General features: G+C 40.6%; 2 protein-coding genes across 3 annotated transcripts in view; one reads left to right on the top strand and one right to left on the bottom strand.

Annotated features, from left to right (window-relative positions):
• The window catches only part of TG (thyroglobulin), a 159,400-nt gene that overhangs the window by 39,368 nt on the left and 94,862 nt on the right, over positions 1–25,170 (bottom strand). The gene's annotated exons all lie outside the window — the stretch shown is intronic.
• SLA (Src like adaptor) lies at positions 778–23,758 on the top strand. Of its 2 annotated transcripts, XM_065629494.1 has the most exons (8): positions 778–849; positions 5,674–5,767; positions 12,194–12,293; positions 15,778–15,864; positions 17,209–17,312; positions 18,520–18,651; positions 21,590–21,722; positions 22,676–22,944. In XM_065629494.1, the coding sequence occupies exons 2-8, from the start codon at positions 5,707–5,709 to the stop codon at positions 22,893–22,895; spliced, it is 837 nt and encodes a 278-aa protein (XP_065485566.1). In that variant the 5' UTR covers positions 778–849; positions 5,674–5,706; the 3' UTR covers positions 22,896–22,944. The 2 variants fall into 2 exon arrangements, with proteins under 2 accessions (XP_065485566.1, XP_065485565.1); XM_065629493.1 differs by lacking the exons at positions 778–849; positions 5,674–5,767; positions 12,194–12,293; positions 17,209–17,312 and having other exon boundaries at positions 15,796–15,864; positions 22,676–23,758.

Below are 25,170 nucleotides of genomic sequence, written 5' to 3'. Positions count from 1 at the left end.
ACAATTTGATCATAAAAGCAAAGGGCAAACCTTAATAAATCCCTTTGACTTCTATATTCATATCTGCAGTACTATATTCCTTGAGTGACTTTAGTCAGGTTATTTAACAGGCTGGTATCTTGTTTTCCACATCTCAGACACTGAGATGAGTGAGGTCCTGTGGCTCTTGCTTCTGCACTTTGTACAATTGATGTGAAAATGTGCTTCATAGACAGGATTTCACTCCATATTCTTTCATTGCTGAAACCAAGCTTCAATTATTTGCAGACAGAGGTGTTTTGGGGTGCAAAGTAAAGAGAAAAGCAAACCTTGCATTCCCATTCAGGCTCAATAAGAATGGAAAACAAAGTTTTGTGCCTCTTCCCGTCTCTCTGAAAAAAACTAGCAAAACTACATAAAACAAAACAGTTGCGAACTGAATATCACTGGATAAATAAATCTAGAAAAAAAAAAAAAAAGAGACAGAGAAACCCTTTCTGTTAAGTAATGTAAAACAGGTTATTTTGCTCATTTTTTTAATATCTGCTCAAACCAGCCCTGATGCAATATATTGAAAGCCTCCCTGGTTCCCCCAGCCCATCGATAAAAAAGTGTCTTGAGTAGTGACTTGCAACAGGAACCTCATCTGTTGCAAACACTTTGAGCCTTCCTTATTTCTCAGAGAGGAAGTATGTGGCCTGTTTGGCAAATGCTGCTCTACATGACAGCGTGAACTTCACAACACACTCATTCGACCGGCTGCTCCTCGACTTGATCAGCTAAACCTTGCTGGCAGCAGGAGAGCAGTATTATGACTACGGCTTTTTTGAGAAATACTGCAACCTGGAATACCATGCCTAGCATTTAAAGGTAATCATTACTCTCATACATTTTACATTATCTGCATATTGGAACAACTTTTTCAATTTTATTTATATAAAAGGGAGTTTTATTTCATCACCAATGATGGTATTCAGACCACGGATTTCAAGTACTACCAAAGGTAAAAATAGAAGAGCCTGCCTTGATCCTTTTCATAAGGAGTGGTACTAATGATAGAAGGAACAAAGAGTATTTCTACTGAAAGCTCACAGTAAGATAGATGCATAGGACCTAACAGTTAGACTTAATGATCTTAAAGGTCTTTTCCAACCAAAACAATTTTATGATTCTATGACCTTATGCTGAAGCAAACTGCAGCTCACTATAAGCCAATATATGAGAAAAGTCACAGACAGATTAGTGGGCTTTTTATTCAAAGCATTAGAAGTTTGCATAATGTGGTATTTCTATGTTGTTTCATAGTTGCATGTTTCTGTGAATTCCCTTGATTACAGAATTACACTGTTCTTTCTAAGTGTGAAGGTACGGGTGCCTAAAAGCTGAAAGGATGCTTATTTTAATTAATGACAAATTAAAGGAAATTCACCTAAAAATATAGAGCTTCTGAAATCTAAGCTGCTTTTTGTCCCCCATGAAAAATAATAGGATGCTGGAGCTTTCATTTTCAAGCTAAATAGGATTCAGACATTACCTGTGAACCTTATTGAGAATTAAATTCTAAGACCTTGGCAGTATAGATGTGAATATCAGGTAACAAAAATAAAATAAGGTAGAGCATCTCAGGAATGATCTTAATGATCCTAATTTCACTAGTCTGCAGTATTCCTTGCAGAGAGGCTTTATTCGGGTGCTTATTTTGCCCTTTTTTTTTTTCTCTTATTATTTTCATTTCTTTATATTTACTAATTCTAAATCATTTTAAATACAACTTTGAGAAAGTTCTTACAAAGAAACAGATTTTCCTACGAGCCATACTATTTAACTGCTCCAGAAGCGCGTTTTCTCAGAGAACAGATTGTGTTAGAGGAAATTATTGCTCCATGTGCTGCACACAGGAGCGGAAGGTGTAAATTGTACCACAGGTTTTCAGGCCCCACGATGTAGGTCAGTGAGATTCCAATCTTGAAAGGTGAAGAGTTCATATCTGCTGAGACTTCTGCCACTGATAAATAGGACACAAAGCAGCACTGGGGCTGTAGATGTTTCCTCACCTTCCTTTTGGCAGAAAAAATAAAGCAGTAAAGGTCACTAAACCCCATGAGTTTTGTGTTTGCAGACAGCTGCGGCTGTAGCGACCGGCTTTCCTTAAACAGCAGGTGCGTAAATGGAAAGGGGAGGGAAGGAAAGGCCAAAGCTTGGAAGACTGCAAATGTGATCTTAATGGTTGAAATAAAATTTTCAGATGCCTGAGGAGGTGGTCTGTGGGGCAGGAAAGCCGCCCTTACACCTGCGGGTAGTTTGGTTTGCAGCCCAGCGGTTTCTCCACGCTGAGCTGCAGCTGCTCTTCTCCATGCAGGGCCTTGGGTTGAGAGGACAAGGTGAGCCTAGAGTCTCTCACCTCCCCTTAATTCCTTCCAAATCACCCTCAATGAATGATTTTCTTTGCATCTGGCGTAATTATCTGCTTCTGCAACAGAGGGATGCCACCTCTGCTTGTATCTCAAACTCTGTCACAGAGTTTAAGTGAGATGCAGATTCGCCGTTTCAAAAGAATATAATCCATAAAGCTGTTATTGTTCTGCTATTGACTTAAATGATAAAAAATTGTCTCAGCCACAAGATGCTCTATAGTGTCCTGTAAGTCTATTTTTGCAAAGTATCTCAGAATTTCAGAAAACCACCATACGCTTTACCATACAGCAATACAATGGATTTGTATTGCACTGCCAATACTCTACACAAAATACTTATTTTTATGAAACACTTCTGCCATGAGTCTAGAGAACATCTTGAACTCTCTGACCCTTTCAAGACTTTATGCTGCCACCAACGGTAATGACAGTAAAACTTAGCATGGAAAATGTAATGAGACATAGCAAACTGTCACGCTAGTGACATCAAAGTCCAAAACGCCATTGCTCTTCACCATTCCCGTAAGTACTTCATAACATTTGTATTTTCCGTAAGTCAGATTCTTCCATCTCTAAAGTAGCAGCACTGAGCTGCATGCTCTGTCCTGTTGACTTCAGAGGTCCTTTGAAGGACGAGGTCATACAAAGCGGTGATTTGTATGGCAGAAGTGAGCCAGGCCAGTTGTGGATGTGCTCTGCAAAAATATGAAGTATGCGTATGCCAGTTGTCCAGTACTTAATCCAACTGGACTAGAGAGAATGTGGTTTAATTACAAACGACATATAAGCAAACCTTGAAAAACACATTAGGTATTTTTAAAGCAAAGTTTAGAACCCTGAAGACCATCTAGGAAAATGAAGGTGTCTTGCTCAAATGTGCCGTGCTTTTAGAAAGTTTGTAAGTGCGAGGTAGAGTTTTCAAAAGTCTTTCCATCATGAACAAATGATACGGATCACTTTCCAAAGTGACTCAGGCACACCTGAAAATTATATCCACTATGTCTTAAGAGTAGGAAGAAAGCCCTTGAAAGCTCACTGTCACAAGTCTGATTGCTAGTAGGATGATTTGCTCTCCTGGTCTTCAAATACCAAGACCCAGTATAAAGGGGTACATAGAGGTAGGACTCTATTATTTTTATTTTTCCATACTTCTGTAACACAAAATTCAAGTACTATTCTCATCTAAATGACAGTTGCGCATATTAAAATTATAGATGGGCATAAGGTATTTGTGCTGCCGTGCTTGGCGCCTATCTGGAATTGCACAAAATTTTTGGTAACTGCAGCTTACTTACTATAACTTAGACAGGTTTGAATTGTCCTTTTCAGTTACTGCAAAAACGCAGCTACTACAGCACAGAGCTCAGCAGGGTTTATCTGCCCAGGTATTCATCTCACTTCTCTGGATGAGATTTTCAGCCCTGTTGAGCTTTCTCTTGCCATGCCCAGGAAATTTTGCCAGCCAATTTGAAGATGAGCCAGGAACAACTATAATAACTGTAGCCAAAGTACTGGCTGCACTACTCTCCCTATACCTCTTATTCTTGATGGGATACAACTGAGAAAAACAGTGAAGAAAATAAAATTGGGTCTTTCAAAAAAATATTCATAGTTAGCTCAGGAAATTAAAATCTTGCAAGTAGACAGCGCCTGCCAAAATGAATCCCGATTTCAGTTTTAGAAACTTAGGTGAATTTAAATGAAGAATGATGAGATCCTTTTATTCAAATGTAAATATCCAGATAGTTTATTTAAATTTAAGGCTACGTCTTTCATTCAGCTTCTAGACTTCTTCTATCAGGCAATGAAACAGTTTTGTGTTCTTGTGAAAGCAGCTTTCAGACACTTGTCAGAAAGGCACTGGCACAGCTTCATCCTACAGATGTGCCCCAAGCTAGTTCTGAGTGCAGGCAGCGACAGGGTAATGTGACATTTGGCCAGTGAAATAGAGATTTCCAGCAAGGAGCCTTTGGCAACAGGCATTAAGAAGCTTGAAAATAAGGTGAGGTGGAGTCAAACTGTGCATTACCATCTGGTTTAGCACTGATCTACTTGTATTTGATAAGAGACTAATTCTTTTTGTTTTGAACAGCATTTTTTTTCTGTAGGGCATCTCCCAAAATTCGCTGTAAGATATCAAAAATTTATGGTATTAGGCAATATACTCATTTCTGCCAATCTTATTCCAAAAGACAATTAGTAATAAGATCTCTCTGATTTCAGTAGTGCTGCTTCTCAAGTTAGACACCTGGCCAGCTAACACCGTCAGGCTGTAGCCTGCTGTAAGTAAAGAGCAGCATACCAAAGGCAGTCGTCATCTTTGAAATATTTAAGGTAGAAAAGACTGAAAGGTGCAGATTGCACCTCAGCTTAGTAAATATCCACGTGACACTGCTGTTATCATTTTCACAGCGCAAGTGACAGAAAAATCTTTTTTTTAAAGTAATCAGCTATCAGCCAGTGGTGTCGAGTTATTTTGCTTTAATGTGCAGTTTCAAACAGGTACAGTTTATTCTTCTCTGCCTCCAAAAATATACCATAGCATGAGACATCTTCCACATCCAAAGGGTTTTTCTCTCTGTCCTCTGTCAGGGAGAATTAGGGTGGCCGCAGTAAAGCCATGAGAATGAACTGTCTCAATATTGTCTGATATTGCATTTCTTATACATCTACCAAGACTTTTTAAGACAAGTATCTGCAGAATTTGCACCACTGGTTTCATGCAGGAGGAGTGTTGTCAGATCAAAAATTTTGAGGCGTTACTTAAACAAAAAAAAAAAAAAAGAGGAAAAACAACCTTGCCCACATTCTCTGAGAGCACAACTGCATCAGAAAAAAAACCACCAAACAACATTCTTAGTGTTCAGTCATAAAGCAACACAATACACCCCGTGCTGAAAAACAGATACGTCAATCTAATTAATTTCTTTGTAGCTTCAGAGCTCCAAATGCTGAAAAGAACATTTTGTGTATGAAATGACTGTATGGGCATGGCTTTGCTGTGACTTCCTATTGTGCTGAGGTACTGGTAACGGAAACTTTTACTACATTGCGTTCTTCTGAGCAACTTCCCTAGCTGTGGTTTTCTGCTATTCCCCTGATAAAAGCACCAAAGTGGTGAGAGTTTAGCAAGTATGTAAAACTCTCACATGAATTTGACACAAGAGTTCTCAAAAGCAAAACTGTATAAAACTGGAGATACCCAAACTAGGTCATTTCTCATCTCTTGGCACAGCAGGAGTTACTCTGATGTTTAATTTCAATGTCTCCTTCAATTTAGTTCTGAAGAGCTTTGACAGATTTAAAGAGCACAATGGGAAATACTGTGAAAACGCCGAAAACCTCTGAAGAAACAAATGTGCTGAGCCGAACGGGTAAGCACTCATTTCATTTCTTTCAAGAGAAAAAAGATGTTCAAAATGTCTTGTACCTTCATCCATATATCTCCTTCACCCACCCAATGTAGTAAAAGCAAGTGCATGACTACTGTGGGAGAAAGAGGGCAACTCATAGATAGCGCTTATTTTGGGGTATGTTCTAGCTCATTTTCCAAGAAGTACTTTCATGAAAAAGCCCAAATGTTAAAACTGTTATTTGCTGGTGCCCCTTGATAGACATTCTTTTCAATTCAGAATGAACTGGCCTACTTCAGAAATAAGAGATACTGTATTTTGACATTCTTGCATCTGATATTTAATACACATTTGTTCTCAAAACTCGGTTCTGCTTCATTTAAAGTTAAAAACCTTTATGATGTCATGCTTGCACTGAACCTGATTCCACTGTTAGACAGTTGAATTAAATGCTGCATGCAGCCATCTTTCCATGTTACCAGGTTTATCAATAAAGGTTATACAGAAATACACATTTCACATGTCAAGCTGCCAAAGGGAGATATCACACATCTGCCCTGTGCACCTACATGTGAAAAAATGAGGTCGCAAAGCCCTCCTGTAGGCTGGTGGAGGTCATGCGGCAGAGGGGGAAAGCAAAAGGGATTCATTGACGTGCTACTCCCGAAATGCAAGTGCCTAGGTGCAGTTAGTACAGCCTCTGCTCTCCTGCTCAAATACAGCGGACAGCTGGGACAGTACCTGTAGTAAATCACCCCCAAAGGTAAGAAAAAACAGGTGGGCTTTTTTAGTTGTTTTGGTTTAGTTTTGGTTTGGTTTTTGGTTTTTTTTTTTAGAGGGTGAAGGCATTTATCAAAATTTTTGTGTTTTCCATGAAATACAGTCCAGTTGTGCTGCTCAGTATTACAAGGATAGGGAATCAGTCTGGTTTCATTATTGCTGGAAGGAAACCCAGCCCTGCTTTTAGAATGGCCAAGAACTAGCTGATATAGGGAGCCATGTAGCCCTAGGTCCTAATAAAGCGGAGACCAAATACTGTTAAAGCTGTTACACTCAGAGGCCCATAACATAAACTGAAAATTTATTTTTTGTGAAGAATAGTGCCCACGTTGTCCTTCCCAACAACTTCCGTCATGAATACCATAACCATCAAAACAGAGACATCAAAACAGGTCCTGCACTCAGAGCAGGACCTCACTGATGAGCAGGTGAGCGTGGGGTCACTGCCATGGCTGTGACCAAGTTTGAATTGTTCCTGCACATGTTAAAAGTCAGGATTTAGCAGGGCTAAAGCCAACTGCATCTCTTCCAGTGATGTGAAAAGAAGACACCCCTAAAAGAAAACTCAGCAAACAATCATAGCACAGCAAACAAGGGGAAATTATCCATTTAGGAATTCAGGGCTTGATCTACTTGCGCTCTCCTACATGTCTAGCACATCTAGAAAGGTGCTTTGTCAGATCCTGCCTGGCCTTCAGCTGCCACCTGGGGAGGGAACAAGTCTCCCATAGCTGCAGTGGCATCTGCCAAGGCCACAGGGATGTCTCAGACACTTACACAGCTGAAATTGCACTGAATAGCTATGTTTAAGCATCCAAAGGCAGCTTTAGAAGTTTGCATAGCTCTTCGAATCTAACTCTTCATCTGGATCAGGCCAGTATTATTCGTAATGGCTTAAATGTTGGTAATTGACATCAGGAATTCAGGCATCAATAATTGTCATCCAAATCCAATAAAAACAGACTTTGAAAAGGAACTCGGTGCTAAAAACATATATTGGGGTTAATCCAAAGAGTTTGTAGCTTTTTGTCTTCCTGACCAGATTCCAATCCATGGACTTACAACTGTCCAAATAGCTGTTAGGAAAAGGAAGTTTTACACCGGCTCATTTCAGCAGGACTGAATAAAAGGAAGGACTGAAACAGAAGGGAAAGAAAGAAATGAAAGAATATCCAAAAAGAAAGGGGAATAAAACAGAAAACTGGAGGCTGCAGACTTGATCTGCAGTGTGAATGGGTTCATCAGACGCCTATAAGTCCCTTGTGCTGCCTGAGAGCTGCACTGAAAGCAAAACTTTGTGCTTTCCTCATCCCCAGTGCATCAGGGTTTGTCCTGAGAAAGGGAACCGTGCAGAAGCTGCATTACCCAAGGAGGCATTTGGACTCCAAATATGACTGCACTCCATCTGAAATCACATTCTGTGGGTATCCTGGACATTACCTAGGTACTGCTGCTGCAGCAGCAAGGGGTCATCATGGGTTGTGAGCCCACTCCCTCCTCTTTCCTCTCTTGGGACCCTGAATCAAGGGTTAATCCTTACCGAGCTGCACCTGCATAACTCTCAGTTCACAAGCTGGCTGGTTTAGATCTAATTTGGGTACACCAGCACAACTCTGCAGCCACACCTTATGGCTGCTGCACAGCCAACCCCCAGACACAGACAAGTGCCCTCCTTTACCCAATCTGGTATACATCAAGCCATAAATCACAGTATTTCTGCTGGACAATAATGCTGGGATGATGCAGGGAGCTGAGCTCCGAGCAGCTCATTCCACTCCAGACAGGGACCACATTGGTGCACAGCACGGCGTTTTTGGAGGGTGATGAACTGGATCTGGATGCTCTGCCTATGCTCTCCCTCCTCTCTAATAGCATAGTTCGTTCACAATGAATAGCTCGAAGCACACAATGTTCAAGTCTCACACTTTTCAAGGCATCCAGGGATGCAGACATCTAAAACTAGCACGTATTTCGTATCCATTTTTCACTCCTTAAAAGCCCACACCAGAATTAACAACTGATTCAGTGGAAATGTCTGTGCTACAATCTTTCCACTCTAACTTTCAAGTTGTTCCATTTCAGATGTAACCTGCACTTGCACTGCGGAGGAGAGGATGTGTTAGAAAAACTCAGTCAAAGCTTTTTTCTTTTACAACTTAAAAGTGTGGGAGCTCGTCAAATAAGTCTATTAGATCACTGCAAAAATTAGGTGTGGAGAAAGAGAGTAATTTGTTTAGTCCCTGTTTCAAGGCTTTTGTGTCTGAAAGGAGCTAGTGTGGGTTTTGTGAAATGTTGTAGATGCGGTGGGGTATTTTACATGACCAAAAAACCCACTGAGGTTTGATTTAAATACCAAATAAAATGAGGTCTTTTTTGTGGACTGGGAGAGTTTAAAGGTTTTGGTAGTCTTAAATCCCTTTACTTTCACTCTAATATAAGTACGTGCAGTTTAAGAGACAACATTTGCATGGATGTAGCAGCCAACACTGTGATTAATTCCTTCCTTTTCAGAACTACAAATTAACATGCAAAATTGAAACAAAACCGAATATAAATATAAAGATGAAAGTGTAAGGAAAGTAATGCAGATCTTGCTAGAGCAGAGAAAAAGTCAAATACCCCACAGTGCATAACGAAATGCAAACCACCAATACGCAAGGAAGGAGAGCAGAAAACCACTTGTTTTCCACTCTTTCAGTATGGAAAGAAAACATTTATAAATAAACAGCATAAGTTTAAGAAAAACATTGCTAAGGGCATTATAAAAATGACATTCTCTGTGAAACTGCTTTTTAATAATCTGCAATGAGAAATCAGGCGATGGCACTTCATCCTCGCTGTGTAGTTCTTAAAACATACCTTCTGGCATTTATTTCTCGCAGTCCTGTGTAAAGATTTTGCTTTCTTGCAAAAGACTCAGCAGCAACACTTAGGTCTTGTTAGCCTCGAGTGCTAAGCAGTCTCATAGACAGAGAAGGTGTCTCTTAATTTTTAGTGCAGAACAGGGAAGAAATCAAAGGCAAGCTTAGCACAGAATTTCTTCAGTATAATTGAACTAATTGTATAATAAGTTACAGCAGACTGATCTCATCAGTTGGCTGATTAATACAAAGGTACTGGACTAGTCCTGTTTAATTCAGTGACACTAAACAACAAAGAAAACCATGGCAATACTAATACTAAACACACTGCCAATCTAGCCACTGTCTATTCCAGACTCTACACATCTATACATCCATAAGGATGCTCACTGACAGTATCATGAGGCAACTCCAATGGGCAAAGGCTAGCGAGACTAAAATGCTTACAGTCAATTTGAATATTAAGGTCAATGACCCACTACTTTGCATAACGCTGGTCTCTATATCATAATAACAAACAGCTACTCAAACAAACTGAGATGCTTTTTATTTCCTTTAATCTGCAGATGTGGAATATTTTCCCTAACGTTTATATTCTTATCATCACCACTTTAAAGATAACAAGTGTAAAATCTCTCCCCTTGAAAATATTTATTTTCTGCAGACTTGTATGTTTCCTTCAGCCTTTCATCATTATCATTGTGGGTTATTTATAAGGCCGTGGGACACAGTGAATGAAAACACAGAGCCAGTCCCAGCATTCATTTGGGATGCTGTTTCTAGGTTTCCCTAAAATAATGTCTTCCTTAAAGACATACTGATGAGGATCTATATTAAATGAGCAAATCTAACAAGATACAGAAGCATGTTTATTTCCCCGGGTAATTTTTCTCTCCTCCCCTGAACTCATTCCCATTTTTGTGCATGTTGAGCTGCACAGAGTGGGCAGGAATGGAGACCAAACCACCTCTGCAAATGTACTGCCAGATGATGTTATGAAGGAATGGGGCACTGATCCTGCTGGAAGCAGAGGGAAAGCTCTGTCTCCCCGTGTGCTGGTGGAGGGTACTGTGATGTGCAGATGGGACCACCTCCACGAGAAATGCAGGCAGCGTGTTGCACAATCCCTCTTGCCAGGACTTCTGCCAAATAGCTCAACACACTCAACATCACACATTTCTGAACTTCCCACTTGTCACTGTTTGCTGGGCACCAAAGATTCCCACAGGCTGAGGAGCTCTTGAATGTTTGGTAGTCTCAGTCTTGCGCAAAGTGCCTCCTCCATCCCTCAGGAACCCAGGAGCCTCAGCAGATGTCCTGTGTACTGCTGCAAAACCCAGAGTCATCCCCACCGATGTAAAAGAACATACCACAGATTCACAGAATGGTTGGGGTTGGAAGGGACCTCTGGAGATCATCCAGTCCAACCCACCTGCTAAAGCAGGGTCACCAGAGCAGATCACACAGGAATGTGTCCAGGTGGGTTTGAATGTCTCCAGAGAAGGAGACTCCACAGCCTCTCTGGGCAGCCTGTTCTAGGGCTCTGGCACCTCAAAGGAAAGAAGTTTCTCCTTATATTCAGATGGAACCTCCTGTGCTTCAGTCTGTGCCCGCTGCCCCTCATCCTATCATTGAGCATCACTGAGAAGAGTCTGGTCCATCCTCTTGACATCCACCCTTCAGATCTTTATAAGCACTGATGAGATCCCCTCTCAGCCTTCTCTTCTCCAAGCTGAACAGACCCAGCTCTCTCAGTCTTTCCTTCCAAGAAAGATGCTCCAGATCCCTCATTATCTTCGTAGCCTGACACTGGACTCCCTCCCGTAATTCCTTGTCCTTCTTAAACTGGGGAGCCCAGAACTGAACACAGTACTCCAGATGCAGCCTCACCAGGGCAGAGTAGAGGGAGAGGAACAACCTCCCTCGACCTGCTGGTCACACTCTTCCTAATGCACCCCAAGATACCATTGGCCTTCTGGGCCACAAGGCACATTGCTGACTTACGGTCAACCTGTTGTCAACTAGGACTCCCAGGTTTTCTCTTCAGTGCTGCTTTCCAGCAGGTTAACTCCCAACCTGTACTAGTGCCTGGGGTTATCTCTCTGCTGACTTCAGTTCTGCAAATCACAGTTGTACAATGATTTAATTATAAACACCCATGTTGTCTCTCTTCTTTTAACTGAAGATAAGGACATCGTGTGCTACCTCTAGGACAGTTTCCATGCAAGGGGGAAGAATAAAGCTCTCTGGCTGTAAATCAAGCTAATTTACAAAGCTGATGGGAAATAAGCAATAATGGCCACGCTCTCATTGCCCTTGATCTAAACTAATTTCATATGTTTGAAAAATATCAGTGGTGTTAAATGATGGAACAATTCAACATACATCTTCCTTTCCTCAAATGCACTGCATCGGCTTGGCTCAAAATTTGTAGCTGGAGGCATTTAGACACAGTGGCATTAATCAAACCGGGTTACTTCCTAGTATTTTAAATACTTACTAATTTTGATAGTTTCAGACTGAATATGTCTTTTAAATATGGTAATTAATTGAAAAAGAGGTCTAAAATTAGTTACTTACAATTAACCAAACGAGGTTTTTTTCATTTCTAATATCTTCAGATTCTTCTTATAAAGTTATAGGTTCATCTTTAGGTCTTTTTTTTTTTTATCAAGTGACATTTCAGAGTGAGATTTTTTTTCGTATTTGACCTATTATGTAAAATATAACATATGTAACGAAAAATCCACTTCTGCTTCAGAACCCTATCTTGTTTGTAAGTGACATTTTCCTTTTTCTTTAACAGGTCAGGAGAGCGATTTCCTTGCTGTCCTCTATGACTATCCCTCAGCAGACATAAGCCAACCTATATTTCATGTAGGAGAAAAACTACGTGTGCTATCAGCGTAAGTTGATTTTTTTTATTAGATTTTATTGCAATTGATGAAAAGCTCTGTTTTGTGCACCTGGACCAAACTGGATGCAGTACAGAAACATAAACTGAGTGCAGAATTTGCAAGGAAGGATGTAAATTTCCCCATGGTTTAAAGATACGGGATTTCAGACTGCTTCAGACTGTTTTCTGATCCTTGGATTTCTCTGATATGGTTTCTGAAACTGGATGCAGAATCTATCCTAAAGTAGGACTCAAAACAGAATTCTGCTTTGAAAAATTATTTTGAGAAAGTAGTCCCCCCATGTTAGTGGAAAACAGAGGAAAAGCAATAATAGTTTGAATCACATAGAAAAGGAAAAGTATTCTGAGTTTATCTGTTTCCAGTGTGTCTCTCATTTTCTCCTAACCCTTTTTATTTAACAATTCCTTTATGATTAGGTCTTAGAATTTCATCCTAGACTTCAGGCAACTCTAATAAAAATAAACCAGAAAATAGCTTTTTTTTTTCTTTTTAAATTTTTAGTTGATTCTGCATTTTCTTAGATGGGGGGCAAAGATTTCCCAGCCACTTCCACTCAGAAATTTTAGGAGCCCCAGAAGGAAGCAAGCTTAAGAGCACTAGTTCAGACTGACCTTAGGTACAACGCAAATATTGCCCCACAGACGAGTGAACACAATTCATGAAAAATCGAAGTCAGCAGCCCCGATATACTTTTACGCGCAACCTGTATTGGCACACAGTGACCTCCTAGAAGTTACTCAGCCACACAGTCACTGTTCACACTGCTTAAGCCGAAATGAAAGATTTCATTTTTGCAGCTGGTGGAGCAGATGGATTCAAGGGGGACCAGACACATTCTCAGCACAGGAATCCTCTCTCTAAGTCTATAAAAAACCAAAAATCTCCACCTGAGGAAGTTAAAGCAACAAATGGTTAGAGGACTGAAGTACTCAAGAGAAGTATCACAGATGATTGATGAATTCTCAGACTCTTCTCCAGGCCACCAGGACCTACAATGGCCTTGTCAGCAGCAAGATACAGGGCTGTGCAGACATTTGGTCTGACCCAGAATGGCTGCAGTTACCTTCTGCTGATAAAGTGCTTTCCCTGCTTCCTTGAATCTAGAGGTCACAAGGCTCAGACAAAACCAATAGATGAATTTTCTGCTCATGGAGAACTTCCCTAAACCAGGGGAATTCTTTGCTGGTAACTTCCAGCTGTTTGAACCTTTCTACAGTTTGCATAACGTACATGACATGGTACAACAATTGTTTTAGCTTGGAAATTCCAGCTTAAAGCCTCACTCCTGGCTTTTGTCAGCTGCACACCCTCACAACACCACATAACTACATATGCCCATATCAATGGGAACTATATGTGTGGTATATCATATGCATACATGTGCTGCACTTTATGTTCTACTAGATGAACAACTTCTGAAAGAACTAGGCTTCTGTAGCAGTAGTTTTTACCATGTTTGTCTGTTGTGCAGTGACCAAGAGCTTCTCCTAATAGTAAATAAGAGCCAAAGCAGACCGTGGTGAGATCTTTCCTCATCTTGTTGTGAATCAGTTTGTTCACACAAGACAAGACACTCCAATGCTTTATGCAAAGCATAGCAGCCTAGTGCAGGACCTGTTCCTCTCTACTGGGGTAGGTGCTGATGTCAATAGGAACTGTTTGTACGCAAACTCTTGCTGCATGGAAGCCGTAGGTATGATCTTTTTCTCACATGTTCAAAAAAGCAAAATGCAGTGGAAGAGAAGAGCAGCATGGCAGGCACAACCAGAGCACGAGTGATGAGGAGTCACCACGGAGAAGCCAGCATGAGCAGGCAGCATATATTGCTTTTATAATGGCAACTTTTCAGCCTTCTACCAAAGCAATTATGTGTAGTGGCAATCAGCTCCACCAGTCCTGCCAGGAACATGAGCTATGGAACTCCCATAGAAAGTACAAGTCATAGAATCATAGAATCATTTTGGTTGGAAGAGACTCTCAGGATCATCGAATCCAACCATAACCTAACTCCAGCACTAAACAATGTCCCTAAGAACCTCGTCTAAACGCCTTTTTAACACCTCCAGGGATGGTGGCTTCACCACTTCCCTGGGCAGTCCTTACAGATATTTGTGACTGCTCTGGCTTGGCAGGATTCGATAAGCACCACTGGCCCAGTTTCTCACTCTCCACACTTGTCAGGCACCTTTCATTGGCAGATGAACAACTGCATTTAGGTGGCAGTAGTGAAACCAGATGTTCTCCATTGATCCCCTCAATCTACATAATTTCTGTGGCTCCTGACCCAGGAGAGATGTACTGCTTTGGGACTTTTAATCACCGTAGGGGTTTTTCAGCATTAGTAATATTAGAGTTTGGAGGGAGGTAGATGCTGAGTTTCTCAGGGTTTTTGCTACTGCAATTCTTGGTTCTGTCTGAGAGAGCTGCAGGGAAAAAAAAATAACCTTAAGTTCTTACAGATAATTTCATGTTAACTGGAAACCCACAAACAATACTTGTGGGGCCCTGAAATTTCCAGCTCTGAGCAGTAGACACTTCGCTTTTTCCCTCAGCATATACATTCCGAGCTATGGTCCCAGTGGCTATAGCTCAGAAAGTTTAATTTAAGTGTTTTGAACTCAGCTGTTTTGACATACACTGAGCCTGTGTTCTGGGCATTATTTGGGTGCATTTATATGAACATCCACAAAAATCGCATGCAAAGACAAGACATGCTATTATTTGGATTCAACTTCTTAAAGAAAAAAGTAGAGAGAACCCATCAATCATCAGCGTCCTTGCACTAATCACTGAAGCTCCACAGAATCCCTGTGAAAATCCTTGTTACCCTGCCCTTCCTAAGGGATTCAAAAGCCAATGCCAGAAATAAGTATCACAGCAAGAACCTAAGATATACCAGTGAGAAAAACATATTTCTAGTCACCTAATTTCAGCTACAAGGTCTTTTGTTGTTGTAGTCTGGTCAGTAACTCATTGAAAAAAAGGAAAAGAGCAAACCGTAAGGGGTTCTGTTAGACTGAAAACCCGTTCCCAGAGAGACAGGGCCCATTTGTTCAGTATTTCTACCCTGGTGTTATGGGAGTAACTACAGAGCTGTCCAGACACAGCATACTCAGCTGTAAGCTGAATATCTTGGATACCGGTATGAGTCTAGCTGTGGGAAGGCAGAGCACAGCATGGTTTAACCACTGAGTATTTACCCTTCTTCTTTTAACTACAGGAAAATATTTTATTACTTATGTAATTTAAATGGAACCAATGTAGTTTATTTCTGTGTCTAAATATAATCCCGAAGTAGGTTTAGAAATGGAACTACTCTAAATGAAACAAACTTGGGTCCCTTTCTAAATAAGCAGATTCAGGAACACAGACAGAAGTTTACATGCTAATCTATACGTCTTAGGTAATTTCTAAAATGAGGACAAACTCTGAAAGTACATCTGAAAATATCCCTTCTTTTGCTTTCACACAGTGAAGGAGGCTGGTGGAGAGTCCATTCCCTGACAACAGGTCGAGAAAATTATATTCCAGGAAAATATGTAGCAAAGGTTTACCATGGGTAAGTAAATGCATTTCCTATAGCCTTTCAATACTGCGTTTCTACAGATACTGCCCTGATTAGTTATTCAGTGTCATAATCAAAACAATGCCAATAGTGACTAGGCAGACAGAAATGTTATTTATTAACAGTATAAAGCAGTTCCTTTGAAACCTGAGAACATCAAATCCACATCTAAGTTTGGATTATATGAAAAGGAAAATACTAGTTTTAAAAGCTGGAAAGGATGAAAAACCCCTCAAATGTCATATGAGATATTTAAAATACTTCTGTTGCATGGACTGATCTCTAACTTTAAGACATTGATAAAGAGACCCTATTTAGAAAGAATTTTTGGTATTTATTAGGAGTAAAATTTAAGCTAGAGTTTCTCATGAAAAAATAGACCAGAAAGAACAAATAGACTAATAAGTCATCCAAGAATGTAAATTCTCACTCTGGAAGAGCTAAGGAAGGTTCAGAGGTTTCTTGTTGCCCTAGGCACCATAAGGAAAAAAAAACATTAAAATACACTCTTAAGACTTTTCTGGCAGAAGTTTCAGCACCTGTTAAATTTTAAGCATAGGAACTGTGAATTTCACTGCAATTTATGCAAGTGCTTAAATTTTCATATGCTTTTATATCCTCCTGAAACAGAGATGCTTTCCCAAAGACAGGGCACAGATATGGTAATGGAAGCTTCTGTCTGAAGTTTCCCCAAAACCATTTTGTTGATAGCAGACTGCAACACAGAACAGAAGAACAACTTTAAAATAAAAGTGCCAGGAACTCCTATAACAGCCGAGCAAGCTCAGTTATGTGGTTAGACACTAGCTGCGGCAAAATAAAGCAGTGCACCAGGTTATGGTGAAAATCAGTAGGACTAATTCCACTTTCCCTTATGCGCAAAGCCAATTAACTTAAATGGCTGGATAATTCACTAATTGTATTTTATTTTGGGTTTATTTATGATGCAATAAAACACAATTTGTGGTTAACAAAAGCAGTTTAAATGAAAAAGAAGGCGTTAATTAATGACACAGATATGCCATGAATATACCACAGGGATATGTACCCAACTATTCCGATCAAGGCAGCTTGAACAGATTTGTTTTCCTTAATAAGTCTAAACCTTATTTGCTCTTCTTTTAGCCCCCAAAAAAGTTAAGGGAACCCAGAGAAAGCAAGATTTTCTCCATAAACTGGGCAAACACGCCTGGACATAGTTGAGAGAATAACTACAGAAAGCCACAGTGTTATTTTTGCCGTCACTTTTCCTGGCTAATGCTGCACTTTCACAGCCACATGCTGCTCTCTGTTTCACTGGTGTCCAAATTTCAGAATTTGGTTTTTCCTGCTTCACAGCTGGTTGTTCGAAGGGCTGGGAAGAGAAAAAGCAGAGGAACTTTTACAGCTACCCAACACCAAGGTCGGCTCCTTCATGATCAGAGAGAGTGAAACTAGGAAAGGTGAGAAAAAACAAATTTTTTTCACTTCATCTTAGGCTAAGGCACCCAGTGCAGCATCCAAGCCTTCATCAGTCACCTCTGTTATAAGCAGAGCTGGAAACAAACTCAGCGATAGTCATGGAAAGTTCCACAGGCACCAGCACAAACATGACACAGTTGTTTAAACACTATTATTTACCCTGGTCAAATACAAAGTTTAGTAGGCAGTGGGGCTTTTCAAATGGAGGAGAACACACAGCTTTGCCTTCGTCCACAAAAAATTGCCTGAAAAAGCTCAAAAATACACAACATGCAGCAGGGGTGACTTATAAGTGCATTTCTTATATAAACAGGTGGTTCTTTTATTTACTTTACAAAAAATGACATGCTTTCCTTTTTTTTTTTCCTTTTGTAGCAATTCTGTTGCTGCATGGGAATTGTGCTATTCACACTTTATACTTCTATTCTCTTTAATAGCAATACATCTCCTATTGGGCAATGCAATACCTTCCCTTTTTCTGAAACACCAGAACACATACTAAGATCATGATACTACAGTTATAAGGGAACAATAAATCACCTACTCTAACCTTTTGCATACCAAATGCCAATCAGTTTCATAATAACTACACTGAATCCAATAAGTTTAGGATCAACATTGAGTCCTTACCAAATAAATGCCACATGATAGTTTTAAAAAAAGAAACAGGCAAGAGGGTTGGACTAGATGACCTATAAATGTCCCTTCCAACCCAAACTCTTCTATGATTCTGTGAAAATCCACGTTGTTGTCTCCTGCCAGGACTGCATTATCAGGTATCAGGTACTGCACTAGTAGAAGCTGATTAAATCAGCACATCAGCAGATGAGTATGGTCCCCATCTTCAGAGGAAGACAAACAATTTCTGTAAAAGCCTATTTCCTTTAAAATATTTCAAAAAATCCCACATCGGCAAAAATAAAAGAAAAACACACCAGAAATTTAAATCCAAGCAAAATCTCAGGCCCTGTTGTTGGACTTTTTTCTTCACTTTGTCATCCTTAAGTATATATATGAAGTATACTATAGAAGTAGATATTAGGATGGTCAGTCAGGGTTTTTTTCAAATCTTTCTAGGACCTTTTGAATCATAGCACCACATCTTACAGACACTCCTGTTGTGGTCACTGCTATCCATCCAGGATTACGGTCCTACTTTGGTGTAATCAGTTCTCTCTCTTTCTCCAGGGTTATATTCCTTGTCGGTGCGACACAGGCAAGTGAAACATTACAGGATCTTCCGCCTTCCCAATAACTGGTATTACATCTCTCCACGGCAAACCTTTCAGTGCCTTGAAGACCTTGTGAATCACTACTCAGGTAAAAAGAACTGCAGAATAAACATATTTTCTACCGGCAACTGTATATCAAAGATCCAGAACAAGAAGTTTTGCCTGTGTCTGAGTCTTGTAATTACTGTTACAGAACAACTAATGGAAAAACCTCTGGTTTATCATTTTTGATCCTAAATACAAATACATTACCCTTAACAGTACAACTGAAAACAGTCCAAGAACTCTGCTAAATAAAGACAGATGTGTTCTGCCTGTATTGGCACAGAATATTGTATGGCCATGTCAATAGATCTGTCTCTAACAATATTTTGGTCAAAACTAGTGTCTTGGAGTTCCCTAGACAACTTTCAAACACAGTTTGGAGGTTAGCACAGGCCAGGGATGTCCAGCTCCTCTCAGAGCACAGCTAAAGCCAAAGTTTAGGTCTACAAAACTGCTAAGCTGTACAATGCAAGTCATGTTTCTGGGTTCCAGGGCCAGAGTTCAACTCCTGGATCACTTTTTTACCAGCATGGACCTGTCTGCCATTCACTTTTTTACCAGACAGAGAGGTAGCACCAGGTTCTGCAATCACATTTTCCTCAGGAACCACTACATCAGACAACCTTATCTGCAGAACATTCTCAGAAATGTTGTTAGTTTCTTCCCTATTATTTTAGAAGAGTATGGCTGGGTTTTATCAGCAGAAGTTATCTCCAGGGGCTCAAGCTGATAGCTCAAATCTAGATTCAGCTGTCATTTTTATTAACGTCAGTCCAGTGGATGACACCTGTTTTAATGATGATTTTCCAGATTTATGGCAATTCAACCTGTATCAGAGAGATAACTTGAGAAACAACACAATTAGGTGGCTACAGTCACCATGCATTAAAATTAGAACATTTAAAAATGAGGAAGGAAGATTACAATAAGTTAATTGCATAAAAGTTGCAAGAGAACAACTGGTTCTGTGCTTTAACTAGTAATGAGCACTCTGTGATTTTAAAAGTGTAAAACCACTATTTCTGCATATTTCAGAAGTAAATGAAGAAGTGTATTAGCCGAAGAGTACTCTGATAAACTGGGGAGAAAAGCCATATTCGCCTTCAAATACGCAGAAGAAACTTTCAAGTCCAATGATATAAACAGAGGACTGAGAATTTGAATTGATTTTTTTTTCTATTTTTACATTTTAGTTATCTGATACCTTTCCACATCTAGAAAGAAGCAAAAAAAATTGAAGCCTAAAATTCAGGGAGGGAAGAACCCAAAATTATTACAATTAACGCTTTTATTTGAGTTATAAGTGCAGATGTAGTGAGATTTAACTCTGCTCCTTCCCCCGCCACGAGATATTACAGAATCTCATCCTGAAATAAGGCTCAGAGGTGTAAAACACTAGAGTTCTGCCATGATATTCTCTACTTGGGCAGAAGAAAATATGTAATGTTCCTGGTGGAGCAGGGAGAAGAGAATGGAGAGTAGAAACACAGATGAAAATAACATGTGAACCTTGATTCATTCCATAGCATAATAGGTGCACATACAATCCAATCTGAGTGGTGGCATCTTGCATCTGTTTTACACTCTGTTCACAGAATCACAGAATCACAGAATGTTAGGGATTGGAAGGGACCTCAAAAGATCATCTAGTCCAATCCCCCTGCCAGAGCAGGAAAACTTAGGTGAGGTTACACAGGAAGGCGTCCAGGCGGGTTTTGAATGTCTCCAGAGAAGGAGAATCCACAACCCCCCTGGGCAGCCTGTTCCAGTGTCTGTCACCCTCACTGAGAAGAAGTTTCTTCTCACATTTAAGTGGAACCTCTTGTGTTCCAGCTTGAACCCATTACCCCTTGTCTTACTGTTGGTTGTCACCGAGAAGAGCCTGGCTCCATCCTCGTGACACCCACCCTTTACATATTTATAAACATTAATGAGGTCACCCCTCAGTCTCCTCTTCTCCAAGCTAAAGAGACCCAGCTCCCTCAGCCTTTCCTCATAAGGGAGATGCTCCACTCCCTTAATCATCTTTGTGGCCCTGCGCTGGACTCTCTCCAGCAGTTCCCTGTCCTTCTTGAACTGAGGGGCCCAGAACTGGACACAATATTCCAGATGAGGTCTCACCAGGGCAGAGTAGAGGGGAAGGAGAACCTCTCTGGACCTACTAACCACCCCCCTTCTAATACACCCCAGGATGCCATTGGCCTTCTTGGCCACAAGGGCCCAGTGCTGGCTCATGGTCATCCTGCTGTCCACCAGGACCCCCAGGTCCCTTTCCCCTACACTGCTCTCTAATAGGTCATTCCCCAACCTGTACTGGAACCTGGGGTTGTTCCTGCCCAGATGCAAGACTCTACATTTCCCCTTGTTATATTTCATTAAATTTTTCCCCGCCCAACTCTCCAGCCTGTCCAGATCTCGCTGGATGGCAGCACAGCCCTCTGGCGTGTCAGCCACTCCTCCCAGCTTGGTGTCATCAGCAAACTTGCTGATAGTACACTCAATTCCCTCATCCAAGTCATTGATGAATATATTGAACAGTATTGGTCCCAGAACTGACCCTTGAGGCACTCCACTAGATACAGGCCTCCAACCAGACTCCGCCCCATTGATCACAACTCTCTGTTTGCATGGCTGAGATGATAGCAGGCAAAAGCAGAACTTGTGGAATACTCAGGAAACCTGGGTTTAAGTCCCTGCTCTGTCACAAACTTCCTTCTAGACTTCGGGCAAGTTACTTTATCTTTCTGTGTCTCAGTTCCTCACTTGTACTGTGGGAAATATATCCCATGATAAACTAAAAGGCAAAGGTATAAGGAAGGGAAAAAGTTAAGCCTGTGCTACAGTGTCTTTGCTGAGTAGACACAATTTATGGACTACTACTGTGTCCAAAACTGTTTATTTGAGCATGCACCAGGGAAGGAAAACAGTGAAGATAACAGTGAGCAAAGTTTAACTTTCTATGTATTCATTTTCCTGTTCAGAAGTTGCTGATGGTCTCTGCTGTGTCCTTACAACACCTTGTCTTACCCAGAGCACTAACAACAACAGCATTGTGAATCAAATTCCTCCTGTGGTGATGCGGAATAAAAACTTCAACTGGAGAAACATTCACAGGTACCACATACAACACAGGCTGCCAGAAACAACAAGGGCTTTTTTTCCAGCCTTGTATAGACTTGCACTTACAACACAGAAGAAACAGCCACTTCCTTCTACTGAGAGCAGTTTATAGGATTACATAAGCTCCAAAGCAGGTTAACCCATGAAAACTGGGTGTCCAGCTCTCTGATATTGATATTCTTGGTCTAACTTTGCAAGCATAGTTAACATGCCATCATTTCTCCTATCCAGCTAAGACTATGGCCACATAGGCAAGTCCCTCTTGTACTCAGGTGTCCTCTCCAGCAAGGGGGCTTGAGTAGCAGCCAGGCCACAAAGCCTGGTCAGATCCACCACCAATGACACACCAACACGCCATGGCTTACAGATGAGCCCCGATAGCCAGAAATGGCTCCCCCTTGATCACGTGGCGGCCATTCACGAAGCAGCACAAGTGCAATGAACATATTATTCCAGCATAAATATTTCCTGCTGCATCTTTCTCACTACACAGCCCAGCTCAAGATTCATGAGATTTCTAATATCGTCACTGCAACTAGAGAAAGTAGGTCAGGTTTCAGAAGCTGGTGAAACAACCACCTTCAGAAAGAAAAGCACCTCTTATTTCTAAAGTGAAAATTTCCCCCCACTACCCTTCCTTCACAAGGCATATTCATTTGCTTACAAATGAAAGAAAAAATTGTGCAGTATCAAGGTAATTTTTCCTACAGATTAAGAAGAAAGTATATAGGTGTTATTTCCTTTTCTGATGCTGAAAAATATTTAGGTAGTACTGTTGTACCGATTACTTTGGAAAATTGTTAAGTGACAGAAATGTTTGGTGATTTGTGAGCCAGGAAAATTTTATACAACAAAAATAATATAATGTAATTAAACAACCGTTAGTATTATACTAATAGACTCAGTTCAAGTAGCTGAAATGGTAAGAAAATTTTGTTCTTTTAAAGGCTGGAGGTAACTGAAGATACTGAAAGTGCCCTGACAGCGATGGATGATTCTTGTCTCAGCTATGGCCTGAGGGAAAGTATTGCTTCCTACCTCTCCTTAACAGGGGATGACAACACTTCTTTTGCAAGTGCCAGAAAGAAGAAAGCCCAGTCTCTTATATACACAGGGACCAAACATAAGAGTACCCTTCACTTGCCACCTACATACTATGAAGACTAAATGTAAGACAACCAGGGGAAAAAGAAAAACAACTGAGGGGTTGGAAGAGAAACCCAGAGCATCCTGTGGTCCTGTCATCCTTCAGCAGCTGAGAGATACAAGCACATCAGCTGGTGATCAAACGCTGGCAATGCTTCTGCATTTCATCTTCTGAATGTTAACCAGAGATCTTCTTACGGGTGCTATCTCAGCCATGGCATATGCTGGGAACATCCCCAGCACACCTGAAATTAGAACCTGCTCACAAGCAGGAGAAACTGAGACAGACTCTAAGTCAAGAGCCAAGTGAGGCAGATGACTCTTCAGCAAGGGTGATGCTCACCAATGTACAAAGGTGATTGCATAGGGCAGGACTAACTACAGCCCAAGAACTTAAATAAAGTCTTACTCTGGTATTCTCCACGAGGCTGAAAACCATCTTTACAGAACCTATGTACACTGAGAAAAGAAGCCTTTTTCTTTTCCACATATGATCATTCATTGTCGTTGACAATGGGTCAGAAAGTTGTCAATAACTCCAAGAAAGTATCTAACAACTGGCATCCAAGAAACACCTGATTATATTGACTCCATACTTCTGTCATTTTTACCTTTTAGGGGAAAAAAATGAAATAATTAACTTTCTTAGTGGCATTTAATTCTACTGCTTGTAATGGCCTGGAGTGAAACAAAGTGGTCACAAAATTAAGAACAGGCTTAACTCACTGAGGAAAGCAAAGATAGGCCTGCAAAGGTGTGACCTTTTATGTGTAGAGGACCAGATTTTAACCTCATCTCCTGGAAGCACCCCCATATTTATGTATAATATTTATATTAATAGAAGCTTTTTAAAAATAATTAAACTAAGAGAGCAAATCAGTAACAGTGGATATTAAAGAGTTTTCGGAGTTTCTTGTCTGAAGAGAGTTATGTTACATGGTAACAACATTTCATCAAATTGCTTAAAGATTTGTAACTGGGTTATCTGAAATTTCATGAATTAGAATTTTTTCTATATATATGTACCTTTGCTATGTCATAAAAGAGTGAATAGCATGGTCCTTTGAACCTAACTTGTCATTTCTTTCTAAATCAAACAGTTAGTCGCATCTGGGGGTGTAAAATGTTCCAATCTATGTTCTCGGGCTCAAATATTTTCAATGTAAGATTCTGTCATACTTTTTTTGCACAGATTTGAGTAATGAAGGTTTGGAGAGATAGGGAATTGGTTTTACATGTATATATATATATACGTATTTTCTCTGTAAACACCTCTTAGCACAAATCTGTGTGCTCTTTAGATCTTGTAACAGATCATTTGCAGTAGCAAGAGAGGTTCAGAGATCAAAATAATTCACAACCTACTTAAACATATTTCAGAACTTGAAGGATGAATGTAATTTGGATGGTAAACATTGAACACCACAAAGCAAAAGGAACTCAGGAACTCTAGGCATTTGTATAATCTCATTACTGTTACTGATCATTAATATGTTATGATGACTGCATTTTATCCAGTGAAATGTATGTGGGGAGCATTACAGCTTTCCAAGTCATGACTTGTATTTATTCATTAAAACATCATCCACTAGTTACTTTGTATTGCTTTTAGAAGATGGAAAACCTATCCTGCAACTAGTACAAACACCCAGTCTTGCAATGATGCTGCCAGAAGGTATCTTTGACAGAACGGGACAAAAGATTTCAAGAGTCCATGTAGCTGGGCAGCACTGGGAACACGTTCTGCAGGAAGGGAATAAGACATGGTCTGATGATGACAGGTTCACACAATCACAGAACAGTTCAGCTTGGAAGGTACCTCTGGAGGTCACCTGGTACAATCCCCTGCCCAAGCAGGGCTACCTTGAGATGCTTGCCCAGGACCATGTCCAGATGGCTTTGGAATATCTCCAAGGATGGAGACTCCACAACCTTCCTGGGCAACCTGTGTCAGTGCTTGGTGGCCCTCACAGTCCAAAAGTGTTTCCTGATGTTCAGAGGGAACCTCCTGTGTTTGAGTTTGCGCCTCTGGTCCTGTCACTGGGCACCACTGAAAGAGCCTGGCTCCATCCTCTCTGCACCCTCCCTTCAAGTAATTATATACATTGATAAGATCCCCCTGTGCCTTCTCTTCACTAGGCAAGGGGATGTGATGGTAGATAAGCATAGGATCAGGGGTATTTAGGGTCCGTGTCAGACAGCCCAGCACCTGATCACAGTAGTTTTCAGTAGGGCAGTAAATCTGCTCTTTCCACCATTGTTTGACCTGCTTCCATGGCCAGGAGAGACCTGTCAT

This window comes from Caloenas nicobarica, chromosome 2 (genome assembly GCF_036013445.1).
Source record: "Caloenas nicobarica isolate bCalNic1 chromosome 2, bCalNic1.hap1, whole genome shotgun sequence".
Lineage (NCBI taxonomy): Eukaryota > Metazoa > Chordata > Aves > Columbiformes > Columbidae > Caloenas > Caloenas nicobarica.
The sequence above is the reverse complement of the archived record's forward strand: the minus strand, read 5'-3'. Positions and strand labels throughout refer to the sequence as shown.